The sequence below is a fragment of the Salvia splendens genome, chromosome 9 (assembly GCF_004379255.2).
Source record: "Salvia splendens isolate huo1 chromosome 9, SspV2, whole genome shotgun sequence".
NCBI lineage: Eukaryota > Viridiplantae > Streptophyta > Magnoliopsida > Lamiales > Lamiaceae > Salvia > Salvia splendens.
The window spans coordinates 5,912,956-5,932,851 of NC_056040.1; the positions used below are offsets into that span (position 1 = coordinate 5,912,956).

A 19,896-nucleotide genomic window follows, 5' to 3' on the forward strand; every position below is an offset into this window, starting at 1 on the left:
TACATCGTATATGGTACGAAAGTTTGGCTAATAAATGCAATACAAATGATATCATAAAGATACTTTAATGAGAATATAAGTTTCTGCCCGATCATCAAGATTCAGGACATAAAATAAATTGCTGCCCTGTCAAATAACAGCCAGTGGCCAATAATGCTAAACTGCCACCACAAGAGCCATAACTTTTTTCTCATACAGCAATTTAGCTGCCAATTGTGTTCTTCGTAGAAGTGAACAATTAGCCAGCGACTTACATCAAAATGGTACCCAACCATATCACTTTCAAATGATGAACGAGTGCATTGAATTCAGGAAGGCTAAAACTAGTGCAGAAATAGTGAATTGTGGCTACTTGCAGCAACTGGCATGCCTATTGATTCTATTTAACACCATCTCTAGGAACAACATAGCTCAAACACTCAACCAAGCACTGACCATGATTACATTTATTCCAATTAACTATGAAATAGTCATGTTACAAATCTGCAGGACCAACCACAAATGTGCCAAATTATCTGACCATTTAGCAGTGTAATTTGAAATATCCCCAAGACAACCAACTGAAGCTTAGATACATAGTAGAACTAAAAATAACAAATGAATTTTGCAAACAAAAGACCAACCTTGAAGGCGTCTGTTTTCCCTTTAGTATCTGATTCTTGGCAATGCATCCGTTCAACATATCCCGTGTGAATTCATCAGGATTCTTCCCATCATCTATCAAACTACATAACAATTCATAGATTCACAAGAGACTTAACAAACCAACACACTCAGGCATAGTTATTAGAAAATTAAGCATAAAATCAGCTAAGAGTAAGGAGAAAATGGGGACTTACTTAAGAACCTCCATGGGCACCTGAATGTTACACTTCTCTGCTAATCTTGTCATATTGTCCAATTCCAACACTAGGTTATTCCTAAATCACAAGACAGTAAAAATCTATGGCAAACAATTTAGCCATGTTCAATACCAAATACCAAACAATCTGCTAGTGCTCAACAGAAAACCCTAGAATCCCCAACCCCCAAAATACTACTACTAGAAAAGGAGAAACTGGAAATTGTGGGAGGAAATTACATGCGCTGGAGGAGAGGGAGTTGGGAAGCAACGTTATAGGAGGAGACGGTGAGGTAGAGCTGGTGGAGGACGCCGAGGGTTTTCTGAACTGAATTTATAACTTGACCCAAATTCTGCTTAGGATCGTCAATTGAGGTTGCGGCGGTGGTGGCAGAAGAATCCATAGGCGACGCAGCGGTTGATTGCGAGATCATCATGCTGTTTCCGCCGCCACCGGTGGTTGCCGCCGATGAATCCATACTCTAAATTCTGATGGTTTTTCTAAGATGAAATTCAATGATGTTTGGTAAATCTAAATTATGTTCAAAGCGAGTTATTAGTTCTGATCAAATAAAATACTTATAAAAGAAAAACGCAATTTGATCAATAACGATCAACGTGATTTATTTCGAATGAGATAACACTTTTCTTAAAAAAAAAAGTAAATCACCCTAAGTGCACCCAAAACATATTCAAAATTTGTGTAATTAAACTCAACATAATATTTTTATAAATGTATTGCCATTGTTTTGATAAATTGACAATATCATTATCATATCAAATTTAACTTTGACCCATATATAATTGTGAAAATTAATGATAATACTCCATCCATTTTGCATAAAACGAAACTTTCTTTTACATGATATTTTAGTAGATTATAATTTTATAAATAAAATGAACAGAGAATAGAATAGAGAATCATACCGATAAACATATTACTTTAAATGAGACGAAGAAAGTATCTACTTATTCACAACTTTCAAAGTTTGCGTTGCAAAATCAAAATACACTAAAAATTTATGTACTTCAACGCCAAACACAAACACCCTTGCACTGAAGTGCAATTCTCCCTATTGTTTTCCTTTCTAGTCAGCCTCTCTATTCCAATTGTCCAAATTCACGACCTACTAGATTCATAGAAAGACTAATCAATCCCACAACTTACCTCTCAATTTTCATTATTTACTTACTAAAACTAAGAAGTGCTTCTCATCATTACCTAACCTCCCAAAGGAAAAACTTGCGAAATTATTTAAAGAAAGAAAATAATCCTAATATCCCTCGAATAAAATATGATCAAAATAGATAGATTGATCACAAAGAAGCCCATTGGAAGTATTGGCAAAGGGCACCTCTTGCAGATGTCCAATTCCCACATCCAAAGAAGATGCTCCCTTGCCTAGGACCTGGTTTCCTCACTATCCCTTTGCTGCTTTTCACCCCACAGTAACAAAAGGGATTCTGGTGCTGCCTTTGTGCACGTGGCGCGATGAAAACCGGCTTCTCTGGTGGCGCATTGGACATCAAGGGTTCGTCGCGAGTGAGTGAGTTGGTGATGGAGAACTTGAACCCCCTGTGCATGAGTAAAGCCAGAAGGCAGGCAGTGTTTCTGGCGTCGTCCAGCCCACAGTGAGCACGGCCTTGCCATGATAGGCCGGCCTTCTCGACTGCCTCTTTCAGGTTGCACCTCCCCCCACCGAACACCTCGCGGAAGGGGACTCGCAAATCAATCCATCTAGTCAAACACAGTTGAGAGCGAATCCTGTTAGTGCCTTTTATACAGTATTAGAAGCTTTTTCATCTCAATCAAATAATAATGCTATGGTGCTGACCGGTTGAAATATGGAGGCTTTCGGATTTGTTTGAAGCGGCACTCGGATTCCAACATCACCTGGCAATCCCAATCAGACCATGTTACTATCGCGAAGTTGGCATTCTTTATTCCTTTGTTTTCAAGCCATTTGTCGTGGCTGAGAAGAGCTTCACTAAGCGAAACTCCACGGTCAACCTAAAAGCCCGCAAGATAAATATATATACACATCAGGAACTACATTAAGTTCATAGAACCCCTAAAGCAAGTACAAAATACAGACAAGCGTCAAGATCTTCCAGATTTAAGCAACAATTCATCATATAGCATCATAACTAGTTTCACATATTGTCATTCACAAATTTCTTCTTGGGGTTGCAGGCTTCTTAGCATATATTATGGGCTTCAGCAGAGCATTAGAAAGAACTTTCCTAAGGAAAGGTTCAAATTTTCTGCAGCTACTCAAACCGAATCCACAAAGGTTCAAATTTTGTTACAAGGATTTCCACTTTAAGTGTAAATAGATATGCCATTAGTAGCTTAGACATTTAAACAGTACAAGTTCTGTTTATAGATCATGGAGAGAGAATCACAAATTTCTTCAGCATAAACCCTGACAATGAACTGAGGTCCAAGGATAGTTTAAAGGAAAAAACAAACAAAAGACACAAAAAAACATGCATTGAAGAAAGCTGAATATGCTTATAAACCTGGATTTGCTGTATGCCGGTCAGATCTTTGCAGAAATCAGTTAGGTGTTGATTACAAGTCGGCCGAACATACGTCTGAAAGCTGTCTTCTAGTTGTCCAGTAATGCTGCTGACAATCACAGATGGGAACTCAATAATCTCTTGTGGATAAGGAACTCTTTCTTTGTCACATGTGGCCTCAAAGTCGATGACAACAAAATATTGGAAATCTTGGAATTGCTTATCATGTAGATAACTCTGAGCCATCATATGTGCTGGGACACGCTGAAATCTGTAGTTCATTGCAGAAGGGTGAAAATGGGCATGAAAGACATTCAGGTGGCACATAAGAGCATTGTTGCAGCCAGGATTCCTAGACCATTTGCCAAAGTCGTGATAATATAAGGGCCTCTTCGTAGATTCTTCAAGAGTTTCTACAGGCTCACTGCTTAAGGGGCAATCTTGATCCATAGCACCCGAACCAGAACCCGAACTTGAACCTATTTGAACAGGGGCGTCATCATGCAACTCTGGAAAACCTTCAAAGTAGGCCGTTCTATGTGATGGAGAACACAAGTAGCCCGCATTTTGAATCTTTTTTATTGAGGTCTCATGGTTACTCTGCATAGCATCTGCATGTTGAGGGATCATGGCATTAGTAGTTCATCACCATAGCATGCACAATGCAAGCTAGCACTGACTACACAAGCTAATTATCCAAGCCATTTCAAATGAAAGGCAAAGAATTACTAAGTAATCTGAAACATACAGTATCAAAAAGTTCTAATACAGTTCCTCCTTATTGTTACAAAATTCATATATTGACACATGATGTGGATAAAATAAATTCAACTGTGTGGTGCTCTACTCTGAGCAATGGAACTTCACACATTTCACACAGTTGAACTACATATAAGTCTGTATAGAAAGACTAAAGGCTATGCTAGTATACAAACAGGCTGAACAGCATTAACAGAAGCTCAGTTTAATGCTGCTGTAATTATATTAGATCTCATAACCAGATAAACAGACCAGATCTTATACTTAATTTTTTTCCTTATGCAGGACACATGTTTCTTTGACAGAACACTTTTAAGAACATGGTCCGAAAGTGTATTTTGTTTTTTTAATTTTGGAGCAAAGATTAATGTGAGCTAAGAAATACAAGCAACTTCTTTTTGTACTAAACTCTTCTTCCATCGAAAATTTTCAAAGACACTCATAAAGAAACTTCCATGTCTTAGAAAATGCTGTGATAATACTCCCTACGTACTTGGATCGTATCATCTTCACTTGAAAACTCTTGAAAGACCAAATATGATTATCCAACCTAACAATCTGCAATCTTTAGTTGCACATTCCATACACAAAAGAAAATTGGGGAATTTCGGAGGATAAATATTAGAACAATTCCCCTCCAATTCCTTTCCTCTAATTATTTCCTTCTGCATCCTAGAAAGTTCAAACCTTCTATTTCATGTCATGTCTTCTCCCAACGAGCTTATGTCGTATCTTTAAGGCGGCATTTACTTTTAGCAATAGATTAGATTGAAAAAGATACACTGTTTGAATGTGTATCTAACTAAGCTGTCTCTATATGGAGTAGACAATAGCTCCAAATCAGCTATACTACACCACAGACATAAAACAACAATTAGATTATTAAAAAAACATTTAGAAGCAAACGTAAGCATATCACACACTAACCAACACACAAACAAACATACTCTTAAATTAATATCACTATACACTAGCCAATGTTGTGATCACCAACGCTAACCTTTCTCAGCACATGCATCTATACATAAATACACTACTTTGAATAAACAAGAAGCGTAAAAATCTCAAGCCCAATCGAAAAAAAAGCTCAACGACGACACACAATTCACTCCCCCGAAATTGAGAAAACGAACCGAATCGAGAAAATAGAAAATAACACTGATCGTCGCTAAATTTCCTGTTACAGTTGATGTTTTTTTTTCTAAATTCCCATGACGTAACAAAATCACCTAAAATTCGGAAAAATTGCACGAACCAAATCACATTCCGCAAGCGATCCCTAGTAACGCAAGCATAAATTTAAGAGAGAGAGAGAGAGAGAGAAGAAAAAACCTTTATGATCCAGAGAAATCATCATGCATATGGAAGCTACGAAGATCGGAGGGAAAGCACAACAAATCTCACTCTGCAATCGCACTACAATAACAAAATTGGAGATGAAATACCTAGTGTAGATACATAGATCACTGCAAATATGATGTGATCGAGATCAGGTACCAACCTTGATAGCGCTGCGCTTGGCGAAGAGAGCGTTTGCTGCTGCTTTTGGGGAAATTAAAGGATATGTATATCAATTATTATGGCGTTTACGTGTAATTACATTTACATCTATTCAATAGGAGTATAAAATAACGTATTTTATACCCTACACTTTTAAATACATGAATAAGCATATTCGAATTTTAGTTTTTATTTATTAAATTAATAACGCAAATATAAAAATAACTTATGTTTGATTTTAATACTAACAAACTTTGAGTAATATAATGAAAAAAATATTTAAACAAAAAACTTCAAATAAAAGAATAACAAAACAACATAACTTATTTTTAGTCTTTTAGGTAATTTTCAAAATAGACATAAATATAAATGATACATATACACGTTATTTGAAGTAATCAAAGTAAATTGATGATTGAAAATATATCATCTATATATATTGACGCAAGGTATTCCATATTTGTTGCGGAGTTTAGTTACAAGTATTAGTCTTTCATTATGATGATAGTTGAATGGTGTATTGTAATTTGTAATTAGAATGACATTCTTGTCGTTTTATCATTATCAAATTACATATGATTCCTATAATTCAGAAGGTAGTATTTTATAACTGATGCGGAGTTTCAGTGATAATAATAATATTATTAATGTTTATGCCCGCAGGGTGTAGCTCAGCTGGTTCCGGAATGATAGATTTACCCCAATGAGCAAGGTTCGAGTCTCGCTCCTAAATAACCATTTAACGGGCTATTGAGTACTTGATTTACATCCCACATGTCCCCTTAGCATTTACCCCCTTGGGTAGGAGATTCAACCTTTCCTTTTACCCCAATAATATTAATGTTTATTATACTGAGAGATTATTTTAGTTATAATAGCATAGCTGCAAATATTTGTACTGTTTATTGCTATTATATGAGATTTAAAAGACATTTTGAGCTAAACGGTGAATGATAAGTATGTTCCTTTCAACACAGTACCAAAAGGTAAAACTAACAAGTAACACCATTGAAAAAACTCATCGATACATACATCTTTGTTGAAAACAAATGATTGATATTATCATGTACTAATAATAAGGAATTTAATAACAACTAAAATAAAGGAAAAACAAAAAAAAAAATAGAACTTTAAAAGATTGATATTATCATGTACTAATAATAAGGAATTATTACGAAACTGTCCACAATTTCGTTAGGGCAGAAAATGTATACTCCTCATTTTAGGACGCTTGAATGAGTTCAGCGACAAATTTTATTCACAAATACAGAAACAGCCCAAAATCATGACTGCGGAAGGCAAAAAATGGCGAAAACACACGTTGGTTCGATCCAGAAGGTGTTATTTGTACCTAAGTAATTGGAAGAGGCTGCAAGGCTTTCTGGACAAGTTCAGTCTGCTCCTTAATGTGAACTTGGTAAAAGCCGGTAGCAGTCGCCGCAGATGGAGCTCGGCCAGCGTACTTGACGTCATCCACAGTACCTCTACCAAGAGCTTTCATTGCAGTTCCAAGACGTGGCAAGATGTGGCTGTATGCTCCCATGTTCATGGGCTCTTCCTGGCACCACACTATCTCCGCATCTGAAACAATCACAGACCAAGCAATCACTCTAGATGGTGATGGTGATGGTGATGATGATTCAAATAATCTGTCTGGAGTTCATAACCTCAACATAGATTTTGTATCCCCAAGACTTCCAGCATTTTTCAGAAAAATGTTCTATGTTATTTATTCCTCTTAAAAACTCTCAACTCAGTAAAAAGTTTGATTTGTGTCTTGTATAACAAAGTCCGGTGATGGCACAACTAGTCAACTCTGCCAGATTTTAAGGTGAATTACAATTCAATTAAGATAGATTTTGGGGTGAAGGGTTAATCATATGTTGTGTGCCCAACTTTCATGTTTTCCTTAAAAAACTAAAAGTTGTGGACAAAAAACATAATTAACCCAACAAACAAAATTCATCTCAATGAAACTATAATCCACCTAAAAATCTGATGAGGTGGCTCATCGTTATATCGCCAGGTTACGTCAAACAACACATAAATCAAAATTCCTGTAAGTCTAATCGAAGGTCTTTGAAGAGAAGAGGTACGTTGGAAAGAATGCTGAAAGTTTGGGACACAAAACATGATTAAGATTTATAAATATTAAATAAAAGGTCTTAATTTGTCAATTTGTCTTTGTCAAAGTGGATAGGCAACTTCATGTACAGTTATTTGATTAAACAGCATTTATTGTATATTTGCAAGTTTTGAAGACTTACTTGGGTATCGTTTCAGTTCCCGCTGGATGAGATCAAACGGGAAGGGGCAAAGCTGCTCGACCCTACAAATTGCTACATCTTTTCCATTCACTTTTTTCCTCTCTTCGTCAAGCTCATAGTAAATCTGCAAATATAAACCATAGACTACAGTTGTAAAATCATACTCTCAATCTTTTACTATGACATCATACTTATTCCTTTTTCTCTCTCTCTCTCTGTGTTGGGGGGGGGGGGGAGGGAAATTCAGAAAGAAGAATATCCCGTACCTTTCCAGAGCAAAGAACCAAACGTCTAATACCCTCTTCAAGATCTGAGTGATCATTTTGGTCCTTTATGAGACGTTTAAATCTTGTTCCTTGCTTGTCAAAACCTGGGTGTCCTTTAACATCATCGAACTCGGATAAATTTGATTTGCACTCCTTGTGACGAAGTAAATTCTTAGGGGACATCACAATGAGAGGTTTACGGAATTCCCTATGAATCTGAAACAAATATGCAACAGGTGAGAAACTAGATGCAGCTGCACAATCTTAGAGATATAGTGAGTTAAAAGAACTTACTTGGCGACGCAAAACATGGAAATAATTTGCAGGAGTAGTAACATTAACCACCTGCCAATTGCATTCCTGAATCTGTTTCCTAAGTGTAGGGTCCATCTCGGGGATATCATAGGGATGTTCATCACTCATCTGTATTGTAACAGGAAAAGTACCTTTTCAGTTCACGAAACAAAAAATCACGCATATCAACTATGAAACTAAATGGATATCGCATAAAAGAAGGGATGAACAGATACAATGTTCTGAAAGCAACTGCAAAATTTCAGAAGAGGGGATCAGAGAATGTTCGCTGGGCTTACAAGCTCTTAAAAGAGCATATGTGATGGTTTAGAGCTTACAAGATCTTTTACAGTGGATATTATTAGCTCTTAAAATAAGATGACAGAAGCTTCTGAGCTCTTTTCGAAAAGGCAAGGATCAAAAAAGATCTCATTTTGAAAAACCTACTTTTTAATGATTGTAACTATCATTACATAGTTATATGCTCAATTATCAAAACAATCAAACAAAAATATGATCAAACACTGTAAGTTCTAAGAACATGTAACAAATAGTTGAAACTTACAAGCTCTTATAATAACCTTAGCCAAACTTCCTCTAAGTGCTGCAGTAAAATCACATGCGAATAAAATTTCATAGAAATATTGATTTCAACCAATGTATAAGCACTACGAAAAGCATGGAAATCCATCAAATTTTGTTGGTATAACTTAAACTTTTTGCTCAACTGTGGTTACAAATGTGCATGGTTCAATAAGGCCAGTGCCTCAAAAATACTGCCCTCTTCCAGTGCTTAGAAAACATAATAGGTTCAGTGTTTTCCCCAGGAAAACAGTCAGCCATTGACCTTGATGCAGTGGAATACACTCTTGTTCAGAGCTATTTTTATTAGTCTTTCTCAATGTACTTTTAGGATGCATCATTCAGACAGCTCGACAGCCAACAATAGAAATAGGAAAAACCAAGACAAGTAATACAAGAAAAGTTATAAAGAGAGTAGAAGGATCATAAAGAGATACCTGAAGCAAACGCTCCAAACGAGCACTTGAGTGTTCAGGACCTTGACCATCATATCCATGAGGTAGCAGGACAACTAATCCAGTTTGACGCAACCATTTTGCCTCCCCACTGCTAATAAATTGGTCAAATATCACCTGAGCCCCATTGGCAAAGTCACCAAACTGGGCTTCCCAGAGTACCAGTGAATTGGGATTTTCCATGGAATAACCTAGTTCGAAACCTAAAACTCCAAACTCCGAAAGAGAGCTGGGAATGGGCAAGGATAAAGAGTAAATATCAGCATCTTCTCATTCTCATGAACAATTTCCTAAGAATTTGAAATTCCTAAAAGGACCAACCTATTTTATGTATCAAATAAAAAGCACAGCACATATGGTAAATTTTGGCTTTTCTAAATATTTAAAATCACAAGAATTGACAGAAGGCACAGGAATCACGTATGAACACTCTTTCTTTGCACCATTGCATGTAAAAACTTTTCAACTAGTGAATAAAATATAACATAATTCAATGTGGAGAAATAGTTTAGCAGCCAAATCCTCAGATTCCCCACATAAAAAGTTTCTAACAAATAAGTACCATGGAAAAATAAATAACCCATTAAATATTTATAGTTCAGAAAACATCAATTCCATCTTCAATATCAGAAACTTATTCTTATTAAGAAACCTAATCGAACAATCAGTTAGAAAGCTGTGGGTGATGAATGCTTATGCACACTTGCACGGATATAGTTCACTTGAAATAATAAGATTCCAACCAGAGCGTGCAAGGACAGAGTATCTTTTTAGCACGTATGTGTGGAGAGGAAATAGGGACATATAATACCTGTTGCTAACAGTAAATGTCTCTTCATTTTGGTTTATCATAACATGATCTAAGGGGCAGTATTTTTCCCCTGTTTCTTGATCGTGTAAAACAGAATGCCTGTGGCTGAAAGTTCCTCGCTCCACATCCTGCCCACTCAACCTGACATGATTTCCCTCGACCAACAAGGTTGCAAAAGCAAGTGCTTCTCCCATTGCCCAGTCAATGCCCTCACCTGTTTCAATCATCTTTGCACGGTCTTCAAAGATCCTCTTTACTGCTCGGTGGGGTTTAAAAGTTTCTGGGAGAGTTGTAACGGCTTTGCCAACATTTTTCAAAATCTCAGGTTTTACTCTGCAAATAAAACATTTCAGCATCCGGAATTGAGACAAGCAACAAACAATGTTATCAAAGGACCTCTATTTGGTGAAAATTTACCCAGTATTACGAATGCGAGAGAGCTGTTCAGGAGACTTGAAACCACCCCAGTACGCTGAAAGCCAGTCCCTTTTCAGAGGCACATAGTCTTTGCTGGCCATAAATTCTTCGTTTAGAATGGAAAGGACTTTGGTGTTTATTTTATCAATTTCCTCTTTTGTAGCTTGACCCGATTCTAGAAGTTTGTTTTGGTAAATCTGAAGTGCGGAAGGATGATTCCGGATGACCTGTACAAATCATAAAAGTACAATAATCAGAAGCTTCTACTATATAATGAATGGAAAAATGATATTGGGTACTAAAAGAAGGAAAGATAACAAAGCTTCATAACAAGTAGAAAAGCGACAGTAGAAGCCGGTCCTAATATCACAGAGAAGTAGAAAAAGAAAATTAACAGCAAGGACCTTATATATACATATTGAGTATCAAGAAGGAATAATAACAAAGGTTTGAGCAAATTGAGAAGAAACGGTGAGAGAAGCAGATCTTGATTTCAAAGAAAATATGAGCAAGAGAATTGACAAAATGGACCTTATACATCTTCGGTTGAGTGAATGATGGTTCATCAATTTCATTGTGGCCAAATCGACGATAGCACACGATGTCAACAACAACATCTGTATGGAATTTTTGACGCCACTCTGCTGCAAGTTCACAGACATGGACTACTGCTTCCACATCATCACCGTTGACATGGAAAATTGGAGCACTCAGAGCTTTCGCAACATCTGTACAATACTGAGAAGATCTCCCTGATCTTGGGTCAGTAGTGAATGCCACTTGATTGTTCACAACAATATGAATGGTACCGCCAGTAGTGTAGTTTGGAAGAGCACTAAGATGCAAAGTTTCATAGACAACACCTTGTCCAGCAAAACTACCATCACCGTGTATCAGAATGCCCATGTTTTTTGTTCTGTCAACATCATTAGAGTAATACTGTTTGGCTCTAGTTTTTCCAACCACTACAGGATCCACAGCTTCCAAGTGACTAGGGTTTGCAACCAGTGACAAGTGAATTCTCTTGCCTCCCCTTGTTGGCCGGTCATAAGAAGTTCCCAAATGATATTTAACATCACCAGTTCCAGTGTAAAGACCAACCTCATCCACAGGTTTCGTACCACCACTAAATTCACTGAAGATCTGCCGAAGAGGTTTCCGCACAACATTGCCCAGAACATTCAATCTCCCTCTGTGCGACATTCCAACGACGATGCTCTCCACTCCAAGATCTGCGGACCTATCAAACATTTCCTTCATGCCAGGAATCAACGTCTCACAACCTTCAAGCCCGAACCTCTTGGCTGCAGTCCACTTGGCAGCTAAGAAGTTCTCAAATTGAGTACTCCAAATAAGACGGTCAAGGATCACCTCACGCCGCTGGCGACTATACTGAGTTGGTGTCGGAGTCTCAATCTTGTCTCTCAGCCAGTTGCATTTTTCTCTATCAGCAATGTGCATGTACTCGTAGCCTATGTTTCCACAATAAGCCTGTTCAAGTCTTCTCAATATCGCTCTCAGGGTTTGCACCGGGCGGTTCTCGGATAAGAATCCAGACATATGCCATACACCAATGAAGAACTCTCTATCAAGATCAGCTTCTGAAAAACCGTAAAGGGCTGGATTGAGGTCATCGGTAACATCCCTCTCTTCCAAACCTAACGGATCCAACTTGGCTCTCGTGTGACCATAAACCTGATATGCTCTCACGAGCAATAACAGTCGCATACTCTCTTGTATGGTTTGCCCTGAAATCCCAGGTGAGGTGGCAGCTTGCCCAACAAAATTCCTGAAGAAATTGTCCCACGATTCATCAACACTATTAGGATCCTGCTCCCAGGCCCTCTGAAGCTCTTCCAGATACACGCTGCTTGTCCCATCCAAGAAGCTATCAGTCAGCCTGGAGAGTGGAACTGGACGAGGAACAGCTGCAGATTGCGCCTTTGACCTAAACACAGTCGAATGCAAATATCTGTTTCCAGCAGACAGGGTCCTCGTCCGCGTTGCATACGAACAACTATGCGCTAAAGTTCTCTGAATGGCATGCTTTGCAACAGTGGACCCCACTTTAAGCCAGGCCATTGCTATCGACAATATACGATCAAATCTATCACTTTATATCCAAATTCAGTCCTTTTCCAAGAATACTAACCAATATGAGCACTCAATCCATCAACGTCACAACCTAATCAACAAATAAACATCGCAATGAAACACCATATAAGCCAAAAAACACAATTTTCCATAATTAATCAGCCAGAGATATTCATTCTATCAGCGTAACAAATTTAGTACAATACTGTACTAAATTGTGAACTAACTCCACAGAGCAGTCAACCACATTACAACCATCATACGAGAGCACAAAAAAATGAGAAAACAAACTCCCATAAAAAAAGTCTTAAAATTACACACAAGCAAAAAGATATAAAAAAAAACTACAACTATAATTAAGCTCGCGTACTAAAAATGGCGAAAGCTGAAGAAAGAAGCTCAGATGAAATTTTTTAGGCAGATCAACAACGCAACAGACGCTAACAATCCTTGATTTGAAACTGTTTGACTACATTTTTGCTTAAGATGACAAAATAATCAATTTCGATACCTCAATTGTGAGAGAAAGTGAGATTGAGCCCCGAATCTGAGATGGTTGCGTGTTTTATTTTGTTTTCCAGTTCTCGAATTTCTTTTCTTTTCATCAACTGTACAGTAATTTCGACATATTCCATAAACTTCTGGAGATTCCTCCCTATTTCTTTTGGGTATTGTTGATTATGTAAGAAGTAAATGCTATGATCATAAAGTCCAATTGCATTCAATTTACTTTCTTAATAGATTGTCTTTTCTTAAAAATACTTGTAAAAGATTTTCTTTTCAAATATCTGTATTAAATACTAAAATCTTTGAGATAATAATTACATTTCCAATTAAAAAATGTTTAGAAACTAATGGAAACATTCAAAATAGACTTTTCTTGGAAGAAAAGTTAATATAGGAGTATTGGTGAAATATTTGCTTTTTGAAGTTTTATATATTTGAAATAATAATGCTTAGTTCTACTATAACTATTTATGTACCTATCAGCACTCATTCAATGTGTAATGTTGCGTTGTCACGATTTTTTCAACCAAAAATTGTCTGCACGTGAATTATTAGTTCAATTAACTGATTTTTCTACTAAAGTAAACTAGGGGAGAAATCAAAATCGTGTGCCAAATCAAAAAGGTAAAATTATTTGGTTAAAAACAAAACATTTGGATATAAGTTATTTATTTAATTACAATTATTAAGCGTAAAAGGTAACATCATTTGATTTTTATCAAAATGTTATAAAGTAGATTATATTGATCCTCATAGAGGCAAATACGTCTCTCAGCAATAATGTGACAAATCATCAGAAATTCAATTCACATAAACAACTACAGGTGAAAAAGCTTCGCCAACCAAATGCTTTGATCTTATATTAAGAAAATTTGATGCTTTAATTTAATAGTACAAAGAAACAATAAATTCTCCAAATAAATCATGCAATTAGTTTATAAGGAAGATTTGCGCAGGCCAGTTGCGTTTTCTACCACCATGGTCGACTCCAGTAAGTTCCATCGAAATGTCAATGCTGCGATGTTTAACAGATCGGGCGACACTTACCCGGGCTTGTATTCTTGCAGCAGGACATTCCTCGGTACCAACTGGTGCAAGTTTCTCACCAGCATTGTTTGAGGCCATTGCGATTGGTTCTCTAAATGTGAGGATAGTCTGTGACCAATGGGTGCTCGGACCATAGGGTGATGTTGACAGGTTCACAGGCTTATCACGACAAAACCTCTCAGAGAATGCAGTGTCGAACCACAGTACAACTCCATAACACCAAGTGGTTTCTGATTTAGAATCAGGAGGGGTGTTCGATTGAGGCGACAACTTTGGCTCCAGTTCAACAATGGCTGTAAAATCCATGTGCTTTGGTTGCATTGTCACCAAGTCAAACCTCTGAAAATAGATGTATTTATGTTAAGCTTAAGACTGCAAAAACTAGTAACCATTGTAGAAAGTGACAAGGCTCATAACCATAATATTCATATATTCAACCTTTTTCACAATCATAGTGGTTCTGCTGCGTATAAAGGCAACGAGAGGACATAGTTTTGTTAGAATTTACCTAGTTTATTAATGCATTTAAATTTCTTCAGAGGGTGAATGGGGAAATTTTTCAAAGATTCCTACAGTTTCAGGTTTCATGCTTCATAGAAATCCAGAGTCTGCCTTCAATTATATTACGAATGTTCAACATTCCAGCAATAGTTAGAGATCTAATTGTATAATTCCATGACTTCAAAAATTGGAGCTGCTTTACAAGGATACAAAAAGGGTCTAGAATAGTGTTGATCCACATCTTCAAACTGTTAGGGGATAGAAATGAAAGAACTCACTTATGTGTGGATATTTACAATTTTGTATTAAGAACCTGTCTAAGATAAATAAATGTGAAGCCTAAAGATGCATACAGAGGTTATGTAAGCTACTCCTTAATCTATTAATTATAGCAGCATCAATTTATTGCATAATCATAACACAGAAAGCTATATTTGACATGAGGAAAGGATGAACATCTTGGAACTTAGTAAGGATAATAGCTTCACAACCTAATCCTGTAAGGGGGAAATTGTTGGTTTTTCTCTGCTAACACATAAAAGAAGACATTGAACACTAACCTGAAGAACTTTTGTGTCCGTAACAATATGAGAACTGTCAATGACGTCAACAATGGGAAAGCGGGCAGCATGCTCAGCAACCTCACGGCCAATATGAGACATATTGAAGCCGTACACATTATCCCAGAATGGGAGACTAGTAGCTTCTCTTCCAAATCCAGCTAAAAACTGAATGTGTAAAGGTGGAGAAAATTGTTATCAGCTCTAAAGTGACCGGACAACATCCAAGTATAGAAGCAACCAAAGTTGAACAAGGGCTAAGTAGAGATGTGGTGACAGCTTACTCACCATAGTAGCCGTGTCAGGAAGGATAGCACCTCCAGGCTTCAACCACTTATCCCTTGCAAAGAGTACAGAGGCAAGCATTGACTCATAAAGGAGGCAGTAGCCCATCCATTCACTCACTAACACATCAACACTTTGAGGTGGGATGTGCGTAACACTATCAAGCTCTTCAACCATGCCTTGAACTACCTCAATAGATCCATTTTGTTGACTGCCATCACCGGATCTTCCATTTGACAGAAGATTATTATCTCCTGCAATCTGCACAAACTTAAATTATAAGAAATTAGAAATCTAAAAACAACACACTACCAAATGTAAACTATTTTAACTGTCTCAAAGGACATTCATAATAAATCAAAGAAAAGTAAACCTGGCAAGCCACTGCAGCCATCTTCTCACTAGCTTCAACTGCAATAACCCTCGAAGCTCCCGCTTGGGCTGCAAATAGGCTGCCACGGAGAGGAACAGAGTGTAGGTCAAAAAAGGACGAAGCAAAACTCAGATACAAAAAACATAAACAAAAGCACACAATTTCTGCTAAAAGGAACTCTAGAAAATCAGTTATGCCTTGCTATACCATGAATGAGAACATAATCAATCCCGTGAAACAAAATATATCAACTGATGGAACACCAAACTAAAGATTGCGTCACAGTCATGCAAACTGGGGTTAGATTAAGTTGATTGCAAAAGATTGGAACTGTAACATTGGTTATTATAGAGAAGAATATCAACTATAACATTGGCTATTATAGAGGCAAGCCACCATTCCATCTCGACAGTAGTGTGGTTAGCATAGGTTAAGTAATCAGATTGCATTGCTAAGTTCATATTGTTCTTCTTGGCAAAGTCAAGGATAAATATAAGATGTTAAGAGCGCCATAACACAACCTTATTTTGAGCAAACATGTTTCTTTTATATCTCTATCTCCCTTTTCGTTCTCTTCTTTATTATTTAAATTTTATAGTTAAACTTACTATTCTCGTTTTGTTTACTATTCTCGTTTTGTTTTATTTGCAGAATTCATTCCATATAATTTTATCCGCTTCCAGTCCGCAGTTGAAGTCCAGATGTTAGAAGCCAATATAATACTTATACATGCCATATATTTTAGATATATGCATCTCATTCAAACAGTCCATGGAACTTATAATGCATTCTCATTATATATTACTATCTTAGTATACCAAAAGGAATAAGGAAGCAATCAATCTCAGAAGAAATCAAGCCATTTAGGTTCTGAACACAATTATATAATTGAAGAATTTAGGTAAAATAGACATAAGATTAAGCATAACTTTCTAACCTTAGAATGCCTGTCCCACAACCAACATCCATAACAACTGCATTTTTAAGAAGAGAAGGGTTTTCCACAAGAGCTTGTCTATAAGCATCAGTTCTTACCTGCACATACCCTTTAAATTTCAACAAATGATCAAATCTTAAATAAATGAATATGCTCATCCTGAATGAAATCATTCACATTTGATGGTACCTTGTCACTGATCATTTCCTTATGAATGCCATATGAACTGTATGAGCCAAAATAATTTTTATTGATGTCCGTGATCTCTTTTGCTACTACAATCTCTGACAAAGGAAAAGTGCCCAACTTGCTTTTCCCATTACCGGTGGACAAAGCCCAATCCCCTCCATTGCTAGTATCATCCACCACTAGGCTTTTAAAAGGCTTTGCAGCAGTCACGTCTTTAAGAGAAGATGATTCAACAGCATCTCCCCCATGAAACTCAGATGCTCCTCTATCAGAAAAATCCTCATGAATATCAATAGGCTCAAATTGAGATAAATATGAATCGATCTCGTTTTTATCAGCAACCATGTTTTCACACTCCTCGTCTACATCACCATCTTCATCAAAACTGTATAACAGGGGATCATCTTGTAGAAAGGGGCTGAGATACTTATCATCATCCCATGGAAACCTGTTCCCATCAAAACTAACTGCTGTCTCCCAACTCCAAGATTTGTTAGCTGCTACCTAATAAAGAGAAGAAAAAGGAAATATCTTAGTACAGATATGCACCCAACAGTCCAACTTATATAAACATGCATCTTAACCAAAATACATAGTATAAATCAACCCAAATAGTAGCTCATGTTCATGAGATATTTATCAAAACATCTCAATCAAGGCTATTCCAAATCAGTTAACCCTAATTTGCATTCTCTTTCATAGTAGGTAAATGCATATGACCTAAAAATGGCGTCTGTATGAAACTGGTACTTTTTAACAGTGTTTTGTTTCGTACTTGCATGGTATGTAAAGCGGAAATCGATAGGTAAAACATTATCAAACAAGATAAAACCCATTGTTTACCCTACCATTGCTGATAGCACCACCATAACATTCAATCCCAAATTAAAATCCAAATCAAAACAAATAAATCACAATTTCAATGAACTAAAGCACAAAATGGTCTTTAATGTATGATTGCTACCTGGGACCTAACGTAATTGATGAGCATAAAACACTTGTAGAAATCCAACTTATGAGCTCTCTTAATTTCGTGAAAATCAAACGAGTGCGCCGACGCGCAGTGCTCAAACAGCGAACTGCACGAGCTGTAAAGTGAGTCGCAGAAGAGACACAGCAGGTTTGAACAATCCTCCTCTGCATCATCGTCTTCGTCTTGCCAATCGTCCCAAGTCTCATCCTCCAACTCTTTTTCGTCATCTTCGGAGTCAGTGCAATGCCATTTTGAGTTCACTAGCTCGTCGTTTAGTTTGCCATTTCCTTCTACCTGGTTCGTCGCCATTGACATGCTCAGCAGAGAGATAATTGAAGGTTCAAAATTAGTTAAACCCTAAACCCTAATTTCAAGGTCAGTCGAGTTTATGAGAGTGATTAAATAGGTTCGGGCCTAGGCCCATTGGAAAATTTATTCAAAATCCTTAAAATATACTCCAGATCAGACCGGTCCGCAATGATTAAATAGGTTCGTGACTAGGCCCATTTGAAAACTCATTCAAAATCCTTATCATGTAGATCGACCGGTCCGCAAGCTATAAATGAAAACCCTTTCCTTTTAGTCTTTTTTTTGGAAATAGACACTTTCTATCTTAGAAAATGAACCCATCATCTTCTAATACTAATTTCACTACCTTTTTATCTTCATCTCTTTTATTTTATCTATTTTCTTCTTTATCTCTTTTCATTTAATAATTTTGCATTAAAACTCGTATCGTTTTAAAAATTTCTATTTTTAAAAAACAGAGGGAGTACATCATTACAACAAGTTTGTCCGATTGATGTTTGAACTTAGTCGATCAGTCAATAATTATGATTCTAACATATTATTCGATCAGTCGATCACTGTGATTCTAACATATTTTTTAATATATTCGTGCAATTTTGTTTTTTTGGATTCAGATTTTGTGGTCTGGATTTCGGTTTTTCGAATATATTTGAGAAATTTTGATATTCCGGTTCAGACCAATTTTTGTAGTTTGGATTTTGCTTTTTCGATGATTCAGTTTGTTTTAATTTTCATAAAATTTAGGTTTTCCGGTTTAGTTGGATTTAATTTAGGCAAAAAACGATCGAAAAATTGAATAATTGCCCATAATTATTTTTCTCTTCGTCCACTATAAGTGATTAATTTCTTTTTGTTGGTTGTCCTATTACAAGTGAATGATTTTTATTTTTAGGACAAAGCAGCATATTTATTCTCTCTTACTTATTTTTTATTTTTCTTATTTATTTTCTTTACTTTATTTTCTTAAATTCTGCTTTTAAAAGAAATCAATTAGTTACGGTGAAACCAGTGGAGCACTATTATAGGACAATAGTTTAGAGCATCCGCAATAGCGGATGTCCCGATGGACGTCAGACCGGCGTGCCGGTCGTCCGTGCGGGACGTCCGCTATTGCGTCAGGAGAGGAGGACGCTGTCGTCCCCGACGGACGTGAGATATCCGCGGACGTCCCGGTGGACATCCCGATTTTTGATTTTTTTTATTAAAAAACTCTATATATACGGCTCGTTGTAAACTCTATATATACAGCGAGACCCCCGTTCGGCTAGCGGCAAACTAAACAGATTCAAGACATATCATGTATTTTGTTTGAATCATTTTTTGGTTTTGGATAGTTTTTTTTTTTTGGTGAACTATGTATTTTTTTAATTTAAATATGTATGTTTTTTTAAAAATAAAATGGTTGC

At 36.7% G+C, this 19,896-nt stretch overlaps 4 protein-coding genes across 5 annotated transcripts; all 4 read right to left on the minus strand.

The window, feature by feature from the left end:
• Window positions 1-46: 46 nt before the first annotated feature.
• On the minus strand, window positions 47-1,514 carry LOC121747442 (mediator of RNA polymerase II transcription subunit 10b-like). Its single transcript, XM_042141478.1, has 4 exons — window positions 1,082-1,514; window positions 840-920; window positions 624-725; window positions 47-272 (listed from the first exon to the last, which is right to left on the minus strand). Exons 1-4 carry the CDS (start codon window positions 1,318-1,320, stop codon window positions 251-253), a joined length of 444 nt encoding a protein of 147 aa, XP_041997412.1. The 5' UTR covers window positions 1,321-1,514; the 3' UTR covers window positions 47-250.
• A 275-nt stretch (window positions 1,515-1,789) lies between these two features.
• Window positions 1,790-5,730, minus strand: LOC121747440 (ERI1 exoribonuclease 3-like). Of its 2 annotated transcripts, XM_042141475.1 has the most exons (5): window positions 5,625-5,730; window positions 5,456-5,539; window positions 3,365-3,975; window positions 2,677-2,852; window positions 1,790-2,579 (listed from the first exon to the last, which is right to left on the minus strand). In XM_042141475.1, the coding sequence occupies exons 2-5, from the start codon at window positions 5,478-5,480 to the stop codon at window positions 2,159-2,161; spliced, it is 1,233 nt and encodes a 410-aa protein (XP_041997409.1). In that variant the 5' UTR covers window positions 5,481-5,539; window positions 5,625-5,730; the 3' UTR covers window positions 1,790-2,158. The 2 variants fall into 2 exon arrangements, with proteins under 2 accessions (XP_041997409.1, XP_041997410.1); XM_042141476.1 differs by lacking the exons at window positions 5,456-5,539; window positions 5,625-5,730 and adding an exon at window positions 4,617-5,367.
• A 1,022-nt stretch (window positions 5,731-6,752) lies between these two features.
• On the minus strand, window positions 6,753-13,502 carry LOC121748364 (2-oxoglutarate dehydrogenase, mitochondrial-like). The gene is made up of 9 exons (XM_042142672.1): window positions 13,321-13,502; window positions 11,247-12,900; window positions 10,716-10,942; window positions 10,299-10,631; window positions 9,470-9,716; window positions 8,451-8,579; window positions 8,157-8,372; window positions 7,891-8,014; window positions 6,753-7,204 (listed from the first exon to the last, which is right to left on the minus strand). The coding sequence occupies exons 2-9, from the start codon at window positions 12,795-12,797 to the stop codon at window positions 6,975-6,977; spliced, it is 3,057 nt and encodes a 1,018-aa protein (XP_041998606.1). The 5' UTR covers window positions 12,798-12,900; window positions 13,321-13,502; the 3' UTR covers window positions 6,753-6,974.
• A 639-nt stretch (window positions 13,503-14,141) lies between these two features.
• LOC121748603 (probable protein arginine N-methyltransferase 3) lies at window positions 14,142-18,532 on the minus strand. The gene is made up of 7 exons (XM_042143070.1): window positions 18,173-18,532; window positions 17,209-17,712; window positions 17,020-17,117; window positions 16,083-16,161; window positions 15,713-15,970; window positions 15,425-15,592; window positions 14,142-14,702 (listed from the first exon to the last, which is right to left on the minus strand). The coding sequence occupies exons 1-7, from the start codon at window positions 18,494-18,496 to the stop codon at window positions 14,247-14,249; spliced, it is 1,887 nt and encodes a 628-aa protein (XP_041999004.1). The 5' UTR covers window positions 18,497-18,532; the 3' UTR covers window positions 14,142-14,246.
• Window positions 18,533-19,896: the final 1,364 nt, after the last annotated feature.